Source organism: Dysidea avara, chromosome 13 (assembly GCF_963678975.1).
Source record: "Dysidea avara chromosome 13, odDysAvar1.4, whole genome shotgun sequence".
Classification (NCBI taxonomy): domain Eukaryota; kingdom Metazoa; phylum Porifera; class Demospongiae; order Dictyoceratida; family Dysideidae; genus Dysidea; species Dysidea avara.
Genome location: NC_089284.1, coordinates 1,784,114 through 1,805,810, shown reverse-complemented (window position 1 = coordinate 1,805,810; position 21,697 = coordinate 1,784,114). Strand labels below are relative to the sequence as shown.

Genomic DNA, 21,697 nt, shown 5'->3' with positions numbered 1-21,697 from the left:
TAGTTAGTTGTTAGTCCATACATTCATTGCTCGTAATTCCTTGGATGAGGCTATGTAATCTAGGTCCATCATTGTAAATTAGAACTATGTTTCCAACTGTCACAATCTGTAGATTCATGCCAGATGCCTTGTCTTATACTAGTAAGGTACTCTTATCTTCATCTCATCTGAAAGTGTTGCAGCAATCTAGCATGGTTAGTAAGTCACTTTCTTGTTTGTGAATCTTATAGGACATAATCTGGGTCCTCTGGGTTGTCATCATAGGAATGGGGTAGAGATATCAACCACTTGTCATACAGAAAGTGTTACAGAATGAACATCAGTAACATCGGAAGACAGGGATGATCATTAAGGGTGGCCTTGAGTTCCACAACAATGGTTTCAAGAACCTGCAGGGTAACACTTCTGCCTTCTAACATACTGTATTGATATACTGTATGTAGCTAATTTTATGAACTGATTATGATCCTGAACTAACTGTATCTTGTATCCCCTGATCTCTCTACAGGATGATTATGTAGCTGATCTCTCTACAGGATGACTTCAAATGTAACCTAATTTTAGAAAACCGTTGATATACGCACATTTAGTTTTATTGGTTCTTTGTTGTCTACAGAGGAATGTACTGGCCAAGTTTCAACTTCATAAGATAAGCAGTGTGGGAAATAGAGCAGTTGACACCCAGATGAGCGAATAAATCAATATGTACAGAAGACATCGAGAAAATAATCTACATAAACCATACTGATACAACAGCATATGGAGTTGAATCTTTGCTCATTGTATTTGTCATGAATTTGTGATTCCACCAAGGTATAGTTTTTTCCAAAGGTATTCTTCTGTGATCCGGAAGGAAGGCGAATTCATTGAAGAAAAATCATTGTAAATTCTTTCATCACCACAATGTAAACAATCGTCTGTAGCTCAGAAACCAACCTGTGTATGAAGATGAACCAAGGATTTTTGAACTCCCGATGAATAAGGGAACATGGTGATGCCAAGGATCTATCCACTGGAGTGTCAATTCACCGATCAGCAAGGCGATAAAAACTTGTGTAGATTTTTTCTCAAACGTGCATTTTTTACCCATTGTTTTTGAATGTGTTTTATTACAAAAGTACTATTATGCGTAGATTGACAGTTTTCTAAAATCAGTTCACAAATGTAGTTTAACACTTTGCAGTGTGACTTGTTTCTAGCTAATCTCTCTACAGGATGACTTTTTTGTAGTTGAGCTTTATACAGAGTGGCTTATAACAGAATTAAATTCTCTACAAGACATAGTTGAACATTTCAATAAAGTAATTTACTTTCTTAGCTTAGGGTGACTGCTCTATTAGAGTATCTCGATCTCGCACATGCTACACCAAGTTGGATTTTGTGTTATACAATGTACGGTACCGCTCAAACATAATATTGTGCTCGCTTGAACTGCTCGATTGCGAGTGAATAAAAAACTTTCTAATTAAAGGGCGTGGCACCTGTTTCCTTCGCAAGTATTCATCCCGTTTCGTATGGGATGAATACTCCTGGAAGAAACGGATGCCACACCCTTTAATTAACAAGTTTTTTAATCACTTGCCGCGAACAAGTGCAACGTTACGTTTGAGCGGTACCGTATCTCTGTGGCTTTAAGTCTGATTCCTCTAAACCATTGAAGGACCTTTCTAAGATGACTAATCCATCTGTACACCGATTTTCAAATCATTTCCCTGAGCGGTTTTTGTCGTATCTGTGTGGTCTTTAGTGTTTTTCTAGTACAGGTAAAATTTTCTAGTACAGTTCTAGTTCTAGTTCAGTTGCCAAAAATATTTTGAGTTAGTATTAGTTCTAGTATTCATTATTTAAAACAGTTTTAGTTAGTATTAGTTCTAGTATACCTTGTTAGAAACAATAATAGTTTGTATTAGTTCTAGTATCCATGGCTGAAACAATTTTAGTTAGTATAATAGTACCTACAATTTAGTAAGTATTAGTTATAGTACAGTACTGATGCTAAGATGTCATACTTATTCATTGCTTTCACAAAAATATTGATCACTAACTAGAATTATCCTCCTATACCACTTTGAGTAGTAGAACCTAATCAAAGATTTAAACAACATCCTACCTAAACAATAATATACTTCTTTCCACCTGAGCGGTGGTTGCTGAAATGTCACAAGCCACTTGAGATAGTAATAGAAAGTTGCCTTTGTTCTTACAAAGGTTATATTATCATCTTATAATTATGTTAATATGTACTTCAAAGTCAGGCTTTAATGTGCCAGATAGTCAGTTCACCATCAGGTTCCTGATAAATCCCAAACAACAGTTGCAGTAGTAGCTGTAGTACTAAAAGTTTTAGTTTAGTTCTAGTATTAGTACAATAAAGCTATTAATTTTAGTTTAGTTCTTGTTCAAAAACTTAAAAACAACACTTTTTTAGTATAGCTCCAGTTTTTTAAATAGATTGTGATGGAATTGTAGTTTAGTTCTAGTTCCTAGAACTAAAAAGAAAAGACTGTACTAAAACTAATTTTAGTTCTAGTTCTAGTATACTAGAAAAACACTAGTGGTCTTTAGCTTGATTTCTTTCAAATCACAAGTTTGAGGTTCAATAGTTAACCTATCCGCAAACTGATTTTCAGCTTCTTCCCATAAGCAGTTTACCCTGTAGGTATGGCAATATATTGGTGTTATTTTTTGTGAATAACCACTAGTAACTCATTGACTGTTTATTGTATTCCAGCCAAACTTGGTACCATTTATACCCCTCTTCTGTGTGCCAAATTTCAAGGCAATCAGATATTGTGTTCACGGTTTATAACAGCTTTTGTAAATGTACAATAAGAAGGAAAAAAAGAAAATTTCTGAAGTCTCATATCTTGGGAATGCTTGAAACGATATTTCTCAAATTTGGTATGTGGACTACTGACGTTGGAGGGTGTGTTCACAGTAAAAATTGTCTCATTTTATAAAGGCAACACAGAACTACGAATGCATGAAAATCATGTTTTCTTTCTTCCTGTCAATATACTCACCTTGTTACGTGTGTGCTGGCTTCTTGGGGTACATGTTGCTACCATGATACTTAATGATAAAAAATATATTTATTGAGCATAAGTCAGTGTCACTTAATTATAATACAGCTGTACTTAGTGATGCTAATTCTCTCAAAATTTCCATATTCCCAACCTACTTCAGTTACAGTGTTATTATCAGTAACACATTGGATTAGGTTTTTTTTATATTTAGCTTTTTGCTGCTGTAATTAAGCAAGACATTGGATTCTTTGATGCAACCAGGTGTGTATATGTTTGTAGTAAAGTGAAAGTGTAGTGTAATATATTGGACTATGCTAATATTTCCTTTAAATTGTTTTCCTCATTGTTAACTCATAGTTTGCTATTGTTTTTTTAGGACTGGAGAGCTGACAAATCGACTGTCTTCTGACACCCAAGTTATCCAGAATGCTGTCACTGTTAGTAGTATGTGTAGGTTAGAGACCTAGTGCAAGGATCTTTGTTAATTTTAAAAGCCAAGGTTAAAGATCCATGGTCTCTAGCCGACTTAGATATTGGGGGCATTTTGTAATAGCTATACCATGGCTAAGAGGGATTGTACTGCCTGAGGGCCATAGGCCTAAGGGCTAAGGGTGTACTGTATAATTATATCTGCAAAACCCAACAGAGTCATGCTTTAAGTGATATCACTTTAGGTGCACTCACTTTATTGGAGAAAAAATAATGAGCACTCATCCTGTTTGGTTTATACATCAGTATCTGATGGTTTTAATAGTACTCAATAGTCAAAGCGTTATTCACTAGTATATTAAAAATTATAAATTTAAAAATGAAGTAGGGATCCAAGCGGTAAAAAGTAATGAAACAAGAGGTGAACAATAGTAGCTATTACAGCATAGCTTGGTGGGAAATCCCTACTTTGGCAGGTATAGCAATTATTTTGTGTCCGATGCCAAAGTAAGGATTTCCCACCAAGCTATGCTGTAATAGCTACTATTGTTCACCTCTGTTTCACTACTTTTTACCGCTTGGATCTCTACTTCATTTTCAAATTTATAATTTTTAATATCCTAGTTTGTTTAATTTTTGTTAAAGCATACAGCTAGCTATAAACATGTGACTGTTCTATTAGGGTGACTGCTGTATTAGAGTATGAGTCAGTCTGCAAAGTTGTGTGCTTGTCCAAACGGGGCGTGGTCATCGTGATTTCGATCGATTATTAGAGTCAGCCTTCCAACTTTGAAGGTGTATGGTCACTGACTAGCTATTCCGTCACCTAGCGTAAAAGGGGTGTGTCATCATGGTTTCAATCGATAGATTGACAATGCGTAGAATAAAGAATGGGCGTGATTATTATTATTTGATCTTGTGACCTATCGTGAAGATACAGGTAGCTATCTAGTAACAGTACCTCCGTACAGTAGCATAGTCTAAGCACCTTAAATAATCTTGTGGCGTCTATTATGCTGCTTAAAGAAAGTGTTGATACGGAAAATTAACGCCTCGATATGGTTTCGTTGTATGAAGAAGAAGACAAGCAGCCTGATTGAAGATGAAAGAAGAGACAAGGAGCAGAGGACCTACACTCGTCAGAACCCCAAAAGGCACATCCCACTGGTGAGTTTGTTATTGTGACGAAAATGGTGGCCGTGTGCTGCTTCGTTTGGCCTCTAGCCTTGCGACTGTGGTGAGTGTGGTCAGTGAGGCAGTGAGTCTAAAATTCGAGTTTTGGCGATTTTTTAAAATTGTACATCCGGCCACCTGTAAGTGTTTTGTTGCATTTGATGCTGTTTTATGCATTATATGGACTAGTACTATTCCGTAAAGGTGATTTTGGTCACGTAAAATGTCTCTAGGGTGATTTTTAAGGGCAGAATTTTGAGCGGCGCGCGAAAGTTTCACTGCAATCCCTACTTAAATGGTTAAGTCTGTCAGCTAACCTAATATTGGCCACAAAATTAGCTAGGTGAAGGGGCCACAGAAAGACAGCAGACAAAAGTGCAGGCTGTCTTTTCACCCAAGCACGAAGGAATAACATTAAACTATAACATTATTAGGCATATGCAATGTGACTAGGTAAAGTATCATAACGTAATTCTGATGGTTCTTAATCAGCATGTGAAATGAGTTGCTTGGTCATGTTGGCCAATTGCTTTGGAGACAGTCTGATATATATCTCTGGTAGGCTTCACTTCGCCATCTACCCAATGTCTTGATCTGATGGGGTGACAAACTGGCTTGATTGGCTGAAGTAGTGGCTACAATGTGAATCATAGAATCGTGGGTTTATGTTGAGTTTGCACAGAATGTTGGCTAAGGCTGATGCAAAGAGAGGTCTGGTAAGTTTTGTACCATCTGGCCAGAGGAACAGAGACCTGTTTTGTTTACCTTGTACAATGAGGTGTTTCACAATAGCATAAACTGGGCATTTGCTCTTGTTGGTTTTGGAGAGAAGGCTTCTCTATAAAGGTCAGTTTTGGACTGTTTGATGCATAGCTGCACTACTGTTGGTGAGTATTAGTTGTTCAAAGTTAGGTCAGCAAGAGAGAAATGATAGGCTTGGTCATAGCTGAGTTGGGGTGGAAAAGTGAACTCGCTTACTCGAAGGAAGCCAAAGAGGGCTATACAACAGGCTGCCCATAGCATCTTGGACTTATAAGTTGCAGGCTGCTTGGTAAGGAGATGCTTGATTTTTTGGTATTATTTCCATGGTGATAGGAAGACGTTTTCTGGGTGATTTGGTTATGGCAGACTCCTTGCGAATACCTTTTAGGAATTGCTGGACCCTAGAGTAAATTGAGAATCAAAAATACTGCAGTATCCTTCTGTAACTTGTGCATGTCTAACAGCTGACAGGCATACTTTGATGGTACAGTAGCATAACTTAAACCATGTGTTTCCAGGTGAGTAGAGAACAATAGTAGTGTCTTTTCGAAAGTGAGAATACTGTGGAGGGAGGATTGCTGACAGAATTTGATGTACTGTCTGATACCAGTTTTGTAGAATCTTTGGGTAGCTGGGGATGTCCCTTGGGAGTAGTACCTCCTCATTGCTATGTACAATCTAGAGAGTCCTGAAGTGGTAATATCTATAACACCGGAAAGCAGAGTTCACGTGCACCATCTACAGTATATACCTATGTGTTGACATGATGAATGCAATAAAGGTTATTTGCTTTATTGGAATTACAGAATGGAAATGTTTGTGCAATTAATAACAATAACCAAACAGTTGTACATGTGCAGTTGGTAAACACTGAAATTTGTGCAAATGACTAAAGACTGTTTTGAACAATATTTAGCAAGGTGTCCTTGAAAGACTTTCTGAACTTTGGCGAAGTTCAGTCTGGTCCACGTGGGGAAACAATTTTTTGTAGTGATGCTGGGATGACTTTTGGTAGTGTGGCTGCTCTGGTGTTTGTTAGGTGAAATAGAGATAGTTGATTCCGTAAGAGTTGATCAGCTGCAATATTTGTGACTCCCAAAATATGTGTAGCTGTCAAGGCAGTGTCATAGTGGGCAGTAAAGAACTAAAGACTGTGGAGTAGGTGCATTACAAGAGGTGGCTTGGCTGTGCCTTTGTTAATGGAGGTCACAAGGCTGAGGTTATCACTTTGTACTGTTTGTAGCAGGACATTCTGTCTGGCTAGCAATGGACCCCACACAGCCATCATTAAAACAACAGGAACAAGCTCTTTTGCCATGATGTCTTGGCTTGCCCATTCATCTGGCCACCTTAGTTGAAGCCAACAGCAACCATGGACTGCACCACATCCCCGTGATCCTGAAGGGTCTGTCTGGATAGTAATTTGTGTGGATGGTGCAATGTTGGGGTCCCGTAGAATACTTAAGCCATTCCAATGGCACAAAGCAGTGTACCACCAGGCTAAGTCTGAGCAAAACTGTCTATTTAACCTGGTGTTGTAATGCAGTTTCTTGAGTTTTGCTGCAGTAGCGTACATTCTGGCTGTGAAGGTATGGCCACATCTTACCACTTTTGTGGCATGCTGAAGTTGACCAATTAGTGAGAGAATCCTACTGTACATTTAGTAACCTTCTTCTTGGTAAGCCACTGCCCTAGTGTTTCCTGTATTTTGGCAAGTTTTTCATCTGGAAGCCTAATTTCAATATGGCGTGTGTCAATGGTGATTCCCAAGGAGAGGGAAGTGGTAGGACCTTCAATTTTTTCAGAAGCTAGGCGGTTATCAAGATTGGAATATAACTGGATGAGGTTTCCAGATTCTGCTGGCAAACAGATGATTGTGGTGGGCCCAGAAGTAGGAAATCATCAAGGTAGTGAAGGATGCATAGCATCCCTTGCTGAATTGCAATCCAGGAGACTAAATCAGCTAAGATGTTGAATAATTTGGGGGCTGAGAGTAATCATGACAATGAGCAGTAGTGAGATTGACTATGTTTGATTGGTTAGAAGAATGGATGAGAGTTTAAGATGTCTGTAACCTTGTAACCTTTGTTACTGGTTAAAGGGAGAAAGTAAGACAAAATATACCTCATATTGAACCACATATGGCCAACTGTCAGTGTATATCTGCTTGTGCCATACCTGCTTGTGCCATACCTGCTTGCGCCATACCTGCTTGCGCCATACCTGCTTGTGCCATACCTGCTTGCGCCATACCTGCTTGCGCCATACCTGCTTGCGCCATACCTGCTTGCGCCATACCTGCTTGTGCCATACCTGCTTGCGCCATACCTGCTTGCGCCATACCTGCTTGCGCCATACCTGCTTGTGCCACAGCATGCCCAGCAAGTGTCTGTCAGCCGGATGCACCGAAATTAGCCTAAAGAAACTTTTGATGTTAACCTTGACCTAGTAGGTACATGTATGTGGCCCATACTTTGGATTGTATCATCCACTGTAATATATGAGAGACTGCAAAGTGACTTTGGGATATGATCATTGACGCTGCACCCAGGTGGGTGTGATACTTGGTGATGACTCTGAATCTAGTAATGTGTTGAGCAGAGGAGGGAAGTATATTGGGATTCCGGGGGTATCAACCACATGCTCCTTCCAGAGAGTGAGCCATTCGATGATAAGGGGGAGGATTCCCTCAATGTCCTTTGCAAGAGATCTACAGGAGGTGTAGAGAATTGTATAAAGCCAAATAACCAACACAGTTCTTGTATTATTAGTTGTAATGTAGCATACAGTAATAGGGTATTTGCAGACATTATCTACTAAATGCTACAAACATACTGTGTAAGTATAAATGGTATACAGTGAAAAGGAGAGTTCAGTATCTAAGCTAAGAATCAACATGTGTTCAAAGTTTTTTTTTTTTTTGTCTTGTGTATTCACATCAACTAATGCCGTTGTGAAGTGTTTCCTGGCTGTATCGTCCCTTGAGGTAATGTGGGGTGCTGTGAACAGTTGATGGCTTTGTGGGCAACATTGGAATTTGTTGGATCTGGAGGGCATATGTAACAGACATGTTCATATTTGTAGTTTGGAAAGGTACAAGTGGATTCATTCCAGCAAAAGCAGAACGTTTGGCTGTGGTTCTGAGCACTTGCTCCTGTCGTTTTGCCATCTGTGAATACCCATGTGTTTGGGTAACAGGTCTGACATTTCTGTGAAGGCTCCCGATTCAATCTTCTTTGCTAACCTCATCAGGACTGGCGGGAATCCTACACCAATGCTGATATCGGACAAAACATCCTTTCTTTTTTGGTTGTGGGAGGTGTGACTGCTTGCCATTATTCCAACATGGCTGAGCTGGTCTGCAATGTCCCCCTCCTTCTGCTGAATGAAACATAATGTAATTTTTTGTTCTAATAGTAAAATGCTCTGAGTATCATACACTACAATAGTAGTGTATAGTAGGGACCACAAAGGAGTAGGCAAGGCCCACGAAATAATATCATCCAAAGAACAGCCTCAATTTCCCCTAATGACGATGAGGCAGTATTGGTTAGGTGAAACTAAGCCCAAACAAGCTTTCAGATCGACCCGAAACGCTTTCAACAAGTTGCTACGGAATTTTAAAAATAATTTATTTAATGGAATTTTCTACTGACTGAGTAAGTAAGTAACTGACTGACTGACTGATGCCTTCAGACAAGCGTAACTCAATAACGGCTAAGGCTACGGGCTTGATTTTTTCACTGTTTGACGTTGCTTTGGCCCGACAGGTGCCTTTTGGCATACCGCAGTACATACAATGCATTCTTCATGGACTTACCAGTGTCCTCCTTTGTGTCCCATTCATCTTTGCTGACAGCGAAAAGTGTCGATTTGGCGATAGCACGTGATGGCTTCCTTTTGTAACGGAAATCGTCCGTATTTGTCATAGTGGCTATTTTGATATCAGAGGTACTTTTCAAACAGTTCTTGATTCATACTGCTGTGTAATGGGTTGAACATAGCCGACAACGAAGCGTAATGGATACTTCAGTTTTCAGACAATAATTAATATAACTGGGGCGCGGCACCATTTTTTGCTTTCAGTATGCGTGGATTGCAGAGGTGCCTTTCAAACAGTTCTTGATTCGAAATGCTGCGTAACAGGTTGAACATAGCTGACAACGAAACATAATGGATACTTCACTTTTCAGATGAAAATTGGGGCGCACGGTACCATTTCAGATGCGGTACACATGGGTTCACCAGTCATAATTATTATTTACAAAAAAAAGTTAACAAACAAGTACACAGAAAAATTTGGAATTTTCAACTAGAGTAGGGACCATAGCACATCGATGAAAAGTACTGAAACAAGCTGGAGTAGTGCACGATATTAATTCACAGTAAAACAATAAGAAGTGTTATATCCCTACTGTGCTCAAGATATCATAATGGAAATGCACAGTAGGGATATAACACTTCTTCATGTGTATAGACTTCTTCATTGGGTTCTGGGGTGGTCTGGTGGCACTGAACCTTAACAAAGACATTGACAAGACATGGTATGTCTGCTTCTGTCAAGTTGCATCCCTGTCCTTGCGTCTTCACTTGAATGAAGGTACATAAGGCGTTTCTTGCTGCCTGGTGGTGAGTTGGCTGCTGGTACTTTTTGTCATCTTGCTGTGGTGGCTTGCAATCAGCCGCTGGTCATTGGACTGGTGTTGTTCCTGCACTGCTCCGCTGGTTGGTCACACTTCTCCTCTACTCCACTTACGGCTGTTGACGGGAGGATGCTGTGTTTGGCAGGTGGTCACTTTATCGCTGCATGTTCCTTCGCTGTGGCTACGAGACTTCTCACATGTGCCCTTCTCATGCATGGCGATCTTGGCCTTCGTCTTTGGCATCTTGGAGACTTAATAACCTTTGTTTATCCAAGAAATGGGACCTCTATGGGCACGTCCACTTTAGTACTAGTGCATCTTGTTATGAAATGCATTTTGCAAGTTATAACGAGGCTACAGTGTGTGTATTCTATGAGTGAGTTACATGTATGATGCCATGCCATCACATGACGGCAGTGGCCAAATACATCTGGCAATGTGCAACTGCCTCTTTGGTTTGTTATCATCAGTATTTCTTCTTCGCTGCCTCTTTTCAGGCTTCTCTGCTTCTTTTGCAACCAACTTAGCATTCTTATGTACAGCACTTAAATGTTTCATGAAATTAGAAGTTGTGTGTTCTTTTAGATGAAAGTGTTTTTCTACCACAACAATGTGACCACATAAGACGCAACGCACTCTTACATTCTTTGAATCATTGCTAACAACATGAAAATATTGTTTGTACATCCACCCATGAAATGTATTTACTTCTGGTCTACTTCAGTGGAACTAGCATTGTCAGAATCTTGTAATACGTAGCTGCATGTGTAGAATTATCTTCCAATACTATCCCAGAGTTGCTAGAGTCTCTATCATCCTCCATCACTGCCACAAACTCTCACTCACATTAAAATTAACCAGCAAGTATACACCACAAGGTGGATCACGAGACAATAAGATGTGTGCTAATAAGAATTGTTTTTTGTTGTTTTTTTATAGCTGATGGCTCAGCAGGAAATCCACTTATTTTGTATAAATTGCTGAATTTTTTGCTACTAACTATCTTATACGGTATTGTAATGTGCTACAATAATGCATTCATTACTATCACTTGAAAGCTTTGTCTCTAGAGCATAAATCACTTGACACTTGTCTTTTTTTTTAGTGTTGAGTGCAAGTATCTGTAGGAAGGTATCTGTTTACTCAGTGTATGTGTGGCATTGTAATTATGTTTAGCCACTGTGTACATCACTAGTTGCACCTATAGACTGTTTTGTACCACACTTGTGTAATGCTTTAGGATTACCACTTATTTAATCTATGTCTGTAGTTAGCTCACTGATTATGCTCTCTCTATTTTTGTATAACATAACTCTTACACATACATGACTATAAATAGCTATAACTTTGTACCATTTGCATAATAAGTTGGTATAGTACGTAGTTGTTGAGTTGCATTAACTATTGAAGTCTACTTAATGGAGTGCTGACAAGTGGCCTTGGCTACATATCCAAGAGTTAAGTGGCAAGCAAGTGCAACGTGCATTTGAACAGTACTACAAACTGAATTTTTAAAGTGGAAAACTTTTTATTTGATATATCCTAACGTATCGTTGTAATCCTCATTGCATCACAAGTACAATAAATAATTAGACAACACTTTGAAAATTACAGCACCTAGTTATAATCATTTATGATGGCTGATTTATCACCCTATGCGGCTATACAGTATAGATTGGTAAGAAATCATATGGCTTCATGACTTTTTGCACTTTAAAAAACACCCTTGCAATACGTTTTACCCGAAAAAACACCTAGAATGCATTAGTACTGCTGTAATGATGCTGTACCTTGATTAAATGAAGCGAAAAGTCGAATGTTTCGGTGTATAGTGAGTTTTTAAAATTTTGAAATTCACCTTATCATGTGATGGCCATGCTAGTAGAGACAACACCATAACAAGGTTGCAAGTTATGTTTTACATTCAGCACAACATAAAGAACACTTAATATTTCACCATAATAGCTGCCTACTGACAAGTGGCGCAGCAATCATAATTTAGTAACTACTGTTTGACATGCAAGTCACTCTTCAACCAACAAAATTAGAATATTTTTTATGGTACTGACTCTCTACTTATTTTGACCCAAGAAAGTTAAAGTGGCCTTACTGGTAACATAATGCTAGTGTTTTAATTTTTTAAATATTAAATGATTTTTCTTCTTTCTGTTAGGTAAACATTTCGATGCTAGTCAGATATTTGCTGCAAATTATTCTTGCATTGATAATGATGTTTTGGCAGAGTCCCCGACTTACTGCTGTGTTGTTGTCAGTGGTGCCAATTATTGCAATTGGTGCTGTGCAGTATGGTGAGTGTGCATGGCCACAGTATATAAAATTTATCAAACAGTATGGTAGTACTGTTTAGTCTGGATCACCCCAATAATGAACGCTGTCCTCTAGCTTATCTAAACGACAGCAACAATAAATAAGAAATGTGTGTCAATATTGTAAAAAATGCCAAAACCATTTTTTGCCTGTACAGGGTGTATGTCTCCCTACCTGCCTGGCCTGCCTGCCTGCATGCCTGATGCACTCAGACAGGCGTAACTCAATAACAGTTAAGGCTACAGGCTTGATTTTTTCACTGTTCAATGTCAGTTCAGCCCAACGGCATACCGCAGTGCATACAATGCACACATCATGGACTTACCTTTGTCCGCCTTTATGTCCCATTTCTTTTTTTCTGACAGCCCAAGGTGTCGATTCCAATTAACAAGATAGTTACTCAGCTAAGTTTGTAACAGGAATCATCCATAGAGACTGGATTGATTGCAGAGGTACTTCTCCTATTGTTCTTCGCTTGCAATGCTGTGTGACAGGCTGAGCATAGCTGAAAGCAAAGCATAATGGCCACCTCACTTTCGATTCAATAATTGATAATTGGGCTGAGCATAGCTGAAAATGAACGGTATTGGCCACTTACAGTCAGTAATTGATAGTTGGGACGTGCGTTCAGACAAAAACATTAACTCAGGCACCGTTCTTTCTTATGATGCAGTATGCGTGGGTTCATCAGTCATAATAATGTCCACTAGTATATCTGCAGGTGTAGGAGAACTCCCTTGTTTCCCTACCTTTTTTCCTAATTGAACTTGAAATTCCTATTTTTCCTTGTACTTGTAGTATATAAAAAATATTAATTTAAAAATGAAGTAGGGATATAAATGATAAAACCTAGTGAGACAAGAGATGAATGATGCCATTACAATATAGCTCCGTGGAAAATTCCTACACAATGCCAATGTAGGGATTTTCCCACAGAGCTATGTTGTAAATCCATCATTCATCCCTTGTCTCACTAGATTTTATCATGCGGTACGATATTACTGTATAGCAGGGACCACAAAGGAGTAGGTGTAGCCACAAAATAACTTCACCCAAAAACCAGCCTCATTTTTCCCTGATGACAATGAAGCAGCATTGGTTAAGTAAAACTAAGCCCAAACAAGCTTTCAGATCGACCTGAATCACTTTCAACAAGTTGCTACGGAATTTTAAAATAGTTATTTAATGGAATCTTCTGCTGACTGACTGAGTAACTGGCTGACAAATATAACTCGATAACAGCTAAGGCTATAGGCTTGATTTTTTCACTGTTCAACGTCGCTTCTGCCCAAGAGGTGCCTTTTGGCATACCGCAGTATGTACAATGCATTCTTCATGGACTTACCAGTGTCCTCCTTTGTGTCCCATTCATCTTTGCTGACAGTGAAAAGTGTCGATTTGGCAGTAGCACATGATGGCTTCCCTTCGTAACAGAAATCGGCTGTATTTTTCATAGTGGCTATTTTGATTGCAGAGGTGCTTTTCAGACAGTACTTGATTCGTACTGCTGTGTAATGGGTTGAACATAGCTGACAACGAAGCGTAATGGATACTTTACTTTTCAGATGATAGTTGATATAACTGGGGCATGCGGCACCATTCCAGATGCAGTATGCATGGTTTCTCCAGTCATAATAATTATTTACAAAAATATTAATAAACAAGTACTAGGGCTGAGCAATACCGCCATTTTAGTATCACGATCAATACTAAAGCCACTATTCACAATAATGAATAGTTCACGATACTTACAAATAAGTCAATCATAGCTGGTGCTGCATAGTGTATTGCTCAGCATTCCTGCAGGAAGTCTTTAAAGGTAGCATCAAACTAGCCACTATCATCCTTGTTTGCAGTAACAGTTATTGTAAAACATTCTTTGAGGTTATGTTATGGTGTTCACACCTCTCTGCAGGGGTAACCAGGTTATTACTTACAAGGATTTTTTAATGACAATAATGTACAGACATGGTATCACGATAGTTAATAACAAAATATCTCGATATCGATACTTTCAAAATATCGCGATATATCGTTAAAATCGCTCAGCCCTAACAAGTACACAAAAAATTGGAATTTTCAACTAGAGTAGGGACCATAGCACATCAATAAGTACTGAAACAATTAGGAGTAGTCCATGATATTAAATCACAGTAAAACAGTAAGGAGTGTTACATCCCTACTGTGCATTTCCGTTATGAAATCTGAAATAAGTTGTTTTACTGAATCATGGACTAAAAAGTACTGAAACAAGTTGGAGTAGTGTACGATATTAAATCACAGTAAAACAATAAGAAGTGTCATATCCCTACTGTGCTCAAGATTCCATAATGGAGATGCACAGTAGGGATATAACACTCCTTATTGTTTTACTGTGATTTAATATCATGGACTACTCCGACTTGTTTCAATACTTTTTATCGATGTGCTATGGTCCCTACTCTAGTTGAAAATTTCAATTTTTTGGTGTATTTGTCATTTATGTCTCTACTTCATTTTAAATCAAAAATATACTAGTTTGTTAGTTTTATGCTATAGCTATACAGTTATGATATTCACACGTGACTGTTTTATTAGAATATTAAACATGGCTGTTGTATTAGGATGACTGCTTTATTACAGTATCTTGGGCTATACGCAATATATGTGACCGAATTTTGGAAAACCACCCTTATGGTCATGCCTGAACCAGTTAGGTCTGGGCGATAGTGCATACATATTGATATTGCTATGATAGTGATTCTTCAATCTTTCGCAATATTTTAAAGGCACACCTATCAATACTATAAATATCGATACTCAAACGATAGAAGTGATAGCGATATATGTCTGTCAAATGTGTAATGCTTTCTTTTGCTGATGCACAAGAGCAATATTATCACTTAAGCTAATGCTCTCCTGGTCATCGACAGCAGAGGTGTGATGCCACGAGAGGTGTGATGCCATGAGTTTCTATAAGCATGCAGATTATAAATAGAATATTGCAGATGAACATGGGAAACCAGATGATGCTGTTGAACTCAATTCTGACGATTTTAGTAGCTGACAAAAAGGAAATGGAGAGCAGTGACTTGTAAAACAACGTAGAAAGAAGTTGAAATACATTGGTGGCACTAGCAACTTACATTTTCATCTGAGAGAACATCGCAAAAGTGAATATGAAGGGAACAACGTAGAAAGAAGTTGAAATACACTGGTGGCACTAGCAACTTACATTTTCATCTGAGAGAATATCGCAAAAGTGAATATGAAGGTGTAGTACAGGCGAGTACAGAGGAAACGCCTCATTGTAGCACGAAGCAGGTTGTATCATCATCACAAAGTACTATCCAAGATAGCCTTGCTAAAGCGATTCCTTTACCACATAATTCAGAAAGGTGCAAAAAGCTTACAAAGGCTGTTCGTTATTTTACTTGCAAGGACCAACAACCTTTTTGACACCATTAATGACAGTGGATTTAGACACATACTGCGTGTATTTTGAGCCTTGTTATACTCCTCTGGACTGGAAGACTATTGCATTGAACCATATTCTTACCATGTATGATACTGTCAAAGCAGATATTACAAAACAAGTTGCTGATGATCTCCAGTACTTCAGACACAGCTACGTAGCTGTTATTTGACAGCATCATTTGAAAAGAGGTTACATTTGGTTGTTTGCAGCAGCCCATACTGGTGAATTGATATCTGAAGCATTGGAAGAAGTGCTGTCTGAATGGAATTTAAGGTGTGAAAAATTAGTGACTGCAACCACAGATAATGGGTCCAATGTTGTTTGTGCCATGGATTTGTTAGGTTGAACATGTATCAGTTGTTTCAGCCATACAATTCAGCTTGTTATTGAAAAGGTTATGGATATTCCATGAATAAGTAGAGCTGTTGCTTCAGTTAGTGGGACATTTCAGTCATTCTTCAAAGTCATCATACCTATGTATTAAAACAAAAACAGTATGACTTGAAACATTATCAACTTTGTTTGATTCAGTCTGTGGCCACCAGATGGAAATTCTTCTTGCTATATGATGGAGTGCATCTTTGCTCTCTCAGCCACCCTATCACAGCTGCGAAAAAGTGATCTTATGCCTACAGATTCAGAAATTAGCACAATGTACAATTTATGAAAGCCTTTGTAGAAATGACCAAGCCATTGGGAGTGAGAAATGTACCTCACTTATTCATCAAATAACAAACAAATATTTACTTCTCTGATGATGACAGTCCTTTGGTGAAACAAATGGTAACTAAGGTGAATGAGTATTATGGAGTGGCTGTGACTTGGAAGTTTTAAATAAATGTATGCTACTACACCTGTAGATCCTTGATTCAAAAATGTTTCATTTGCATTTAGTGACAATCTACTTGATGAACTAATAGAAGTAGCCAGAAATAGATTGAGACCCTGCTTCTAGCTCACATGTACCCTCCTCAAGTGTCACCACTTCTAGTACTCTTGTGTCAAGGCATAAAGAAGGAAAGCTAAAGAAATTATTACCTGACATCACATTATGGTGACTCATACACCACACCATCTTCCTTTAATTTCATACACAGTATAACCTTACCAACAAGTGTCATGTGGGATTAGAAATGTGGCATTGTTCATAGGCGGCTTAAACATTTACACACTGAATTTCCACAGGCACGCAACTGCACTTGAACATTCACAGACTTGTTACCAGTTTACAGCTGTCCAAAACATGTAAATCAGGCCTGTTACACATATTAAAGCAAGTTACAGGCCTGCTAACATACAAAACAGCTATTTCTGTGGACTAAATTTTTAAAAAGAAAGTCTGTGGCATTGGTATAATCTCAGATACAGGTCTGTGGCATTTATGAGAGTCACAAAATGCAACAGGATTGTGCAATTATTGTACGGGCTTGTAACATATTTGAGAGTGTTCAGGTTTATGACATATTTAGGTGGCCTGTAGCCATCTTTGAATAACAGGCCAGTAACCATCTTGCTGCTGCCTTCACAGGCCATAAAACAATACATGCATTCGTGTATTAGGCTTGTAACAAAATAAACCTTTTGTAAGGGTAGTATATAAAATGAAGTAGGGATCTACTGTAAATGATAAAAACGGGTGAGAAGATTGTATGAATGATGGTATTACAATGTAGCTATTTGTAAAAATCCTTATTTCGGCAGTGAACAAAGTAACTACGTATGACATGCCATTGTAGAGATTTCTCGCAGAGCTATAGTATTTTGTAATGCCCCACCATTCATAAAATCTTGTCTCACTAGTTTTTACTGCTTAGATCCCATTTGTAAATAATTTTAACTAGGCGTGTGCCCGGTTGTGAATGCATGCTTGGTTTACTGAAATTGTTTTCCAAAAAATGTTTGTATGCATATTTGTTTGTCTTTCCACGCCCACATGAGCAAAATGGTATATGCTAAAAGCAGCCTGTATGCAAGAATTGAAGAACCTGTATAAACCAGCTTTCACTTTGAAGCGGTATATGGGCGTAAAACAACCAAACGCAGTGTGTCTGGCTTCATATGCTACCAGAAATAATGAGGAGAAAGGGCTGTGTCCCATACTGATGAGAAAGAAAATGAAGGGCAGTCTAAACAGTTCGCATAAGAAAACCGATAGACACACTGTAAAACAGTTGAGAAGATAGTTCTGTACATAATTTGTAGTTTGTTGGAGTTATTCTTCCTTAGCAATGCATACAGTAGCACCATAATTACTAAATTACAAAATAATTCATGAATTACAAAATACACTAAGTTACAGTTTTTACTAATCTAATTATCTAGCTGAATTACAGTATTACAATAATAGCATAGCATTAATATTAACTAAATTGTATACACAGTTGATTAATTCCCTATTTAGCTAGAATGGGGTAGTACTATATAACTGCATGGACATCTGGTTTTTAAAAGTAGTATAACTTAAACGCTTAAACCCGCATATCCAGAAACTGGATTTAAACTTAATTAGTACGCATGCCTTGCACAAAGCACTGTAACTTTTGAAGATTTTGTCTTATGGTTACACAATTACTTTATTTTACTCTGGTAACAAGGATTAAAACTTTTCGGTAAGGAAACAACATGCAAATCCTTTAGTACCTTTACAAAACAATTCATAACTGAATGGTGGTTGCTACTATCACCTTGCAACAGGTTTCGTTCTATTCGCCGTTAAAGTTTCCATCAGGCCATATATGACGCACGTGAGTAAACCCAAAATTGAAATTCAACTCATCACTAGAATTCTGAAACACAGAGATGTAATTTGCTGTTGTTTGTCACTCATGACAAGTAAGCTGCTGTAGTTACAGTGTTCATTTAACCTTCTCCGAGTAGTCCAGTAAACAGACGTTTAATCAATGTGTAGGCTATAAGAATTAAGTTACCTCTAGTATCGTCATGCGTGCCCATATTGTGTAAACACGCATTTCCCAAAAGTTATTTGCAGGTTTAAGGGTTAATATACTATAGTGAGTATAGCCCCAACGGGTATCAGATTGTGAGGAATTGTGAAATGGCAACCAAGAAATGCTGTAATGATGTTAATGTCAATTAATTTTTATAGTGATAGCAGGGTCAGCACTCTTCTTTCACTGCTTGGCTGTTTTGGCATAGATGCCACAGGATCTGGTGTTTGTAGTGGAAAATGATAATATAGCATGTATGTACATGTGAGTGATGGCAGCCTTTTCTTCCTGGCAAAGAGCAGTTAAGCTTTACCTGGTAGGCCTGTAGAAAAAAAGAAATTTATAAAATTGTTTACCATTTACTAACCTGGTTTGTGAAGTCTTGTTAGTGTGACTTGCTTAGCATATCAATTGGAAGTGAGTAACAAAGGCTTATTATTGTCCTGTTGTCATGTAACACACAACAACTTGAAAATCATGATGATGATCATAGTCGTGATGGGTATATTAAACATGCCTTTGAGGACTTTGACGAAATTTGTACTGTTTATGTATTGAAGACCCATTATATCTGTTCTAGACTACTTCCTTAAGGTAACATCTAGCCAGTTGCCTAGTATTTATTATTTATCAAACCAGACTAACCTGTTAACTTGCTATAATTATTATAAATTAGAACTAAAACGGGTAGCAATTTTTACTATCTGGATATCCTGAACTATGATGTCACTATCCATAGGATTTCCAGAAAGGCTTATCAATAATAAGCCTTTCTGGAAATCCTATGGATAGTGACATCATCATTTGTGACCCAGTCTGGGAAAACCGGTCTTATTGTCTATTTAAAAGTATCAAGAAACACTGGTTTTAAGTATTTAGTGTGTTGTAGCTCACCAATAGTTGAAGCTATGTGTACCAAATTTCACATGTTTTACACCAATTCCTTACCTTCCAGAACATCCACTGTGCAAGTAGCCAACAACTAAGTTTCCCACCATTTTAGATAGTTTTTAAACCGAGGTTGACTGTATCAGGCGAGCTGCAAAAAAGGTGGGAGGCGGGAAGGCGGGCAAGATTGTGTTCAAAATTTGAAAAGGAAGGCGTAGGGATGAATTAGGCCAAGTTTTGAGCCATTCAGATCTCAAAATTGGCTAAAATGAAAGGAAACCGACAGCAGAGGTACTTATTCAACACCACAGAGCTGTACAGCCACATACAGTCATCCCCAGGCTGACCAGAGCTCCATTAAGGCCCCACACCACACATACAGGTTGCCACTTGCTTGGGAAAAGCAGCCAGCAAAACCAGACCACTCAAGTCTAGCTGATTTTGATTGTGAAATTAGATAGTTTATTCATGTAGCTTTGTGTCCTGGGTGAAAAATTGACTCTGCTGACATGGGTGATAAGACCGGTTTTCTCAGACTGGGTCACATTTACTGTATATAAAAACATGACATATGAACCCACTTGCTATACCCATAATTTACACCTGTAGATCAGAAGCAAACATTGCATTTGTGCAATGATTGGGCCAGGTTGTAGTCAAATTATTAGTGCAAAAGCTTTGTATTAAAAATGAAATTGTTAGCAACTATCCTGATAGCTTCAGGATATTAAATTATTATCTGGATATTGAATTAATATCTGGATATCCACTTATCTGTTTCATCCCTGTTATAAACAGCTCCATTTCACCTACTACTAAATGTTAATTTAGAATCTTTGTTGCAAGAAGGTGTCTAATAAAATATTCTGGTCCTTGTTTCCTAATTTACCTGCTGTTATTGTGCATGATGTCTCCTATAGGGCGTATGGTAAAATCACTACAGAAAAATTACCAGGACAAGTTGGCTCTTGCCAGCAGTGTTGCAGAGGAGTCAATCAGTAATATTCGTACCGTGCGTATATTCTCTAATGAGAATAAGATGGTATCTTCCTATGGTAAAGACATTAATCAGAGCTTTTTACTTGGAAGAAAACTTGCTGCTGTAATGGGTGTGTTAATTATTGTGTTGCTTATTTGTGTTTTTGTGATGTGATTATTTTGTGTATGTGTGCGCGTGTGTGTCCATGTGATCACAACTCATGGTAGTGTGTCGAGCAGCCAAGATAGCCGGTGCACCACACTATGAGTCTTTTAAAAGGAATAAAGAAAAAGAGATTTTGCACATACACAGCTTTACTTGAAAGAATATGATTTTTGCAATATTGTTGCCTTCTAGCAACCCACATACCACATGTAAGCAAAATCACTGTACAGTATGAGTTTGTGAAATATATAAACCTTCCTAGTCAGGCTTAATTTCTTTGTTTTTTTCTTTGTGTTTTGTGGGGGCCTTATTTTTCTTCCTCTTTTTGCACACTTACAGAAACCAGTATAATGCATATTTCAAATCATATTAAGTCTGGTGCGAATTTGATAAACATTGGACAATTATTTGCAAAAGATTTTTTGTCACACTTGTAGGGAATATTGGAGTAGTTTGAAAATGGTGTGTGTATAAGTTAATCATCATAGCTCTAATCTTTTTGTGATTTAAGTAGAGGTGTACCGATAATCGGATCGGCTATAATATCGGCCACCAATATGGTAATTTTTACCAATATCGGTATCGGTACAGAACAGCAGGAGGACCGATATCGCTACCGATATTTATACAGTAGCAATAGTTTGTACATAAACGGATTGTGCATTGGTTTTCTACGTTATTCATGTGGCTCTTTAGTGTCAGTGGCTTATTGTTCACTCTGAAACAAGCGCTACGCTACGAGAAGCCATATAAATACACGTGATTCTACTGTCTGTTGCTGGAAAGCTTATCACAGTCTTTATAAATGAAGCAGTTATAGAGTACCTTGTAATAAAAGAAGGGCCACAGGATAGCCAAGGAAACTTGCTGTACCAGCTTTCTCACAAAGCAGAGTAATG

General features: G+C 38.1%; 1 protein-coding gene across 1 annotated transcript in view; it reads left to right on the top strand.

Moving 5' to 3' along the window:
- Nucleotides 1-21,697, top strand: part of LOC136242400 (uncharacterized) — an 89,102-nt gene that overhangs the window by 3,790 nt on the left and 63,615 nt on the right. Inside the window, exons 5-8 of the mRNA XM_066033822.1 lie at nt 3,238-3,287; nt 3,403-3,463; nt 12,207-12,342; nt 20,575-20,763. Coding sequence (XP_065889894.1) covers nt 3,238-3,287; nt 3,403-3,463; nt 12,207-12,342; nt 20,575-20,763 — 436 coding nt within the window. The remainder of the gene's footprint in view (nt 1-3,237; nt 3,288-3,402; nt 3,464-12,206; nt 12,343-20,574; nt 20,764-21,697) is intronic.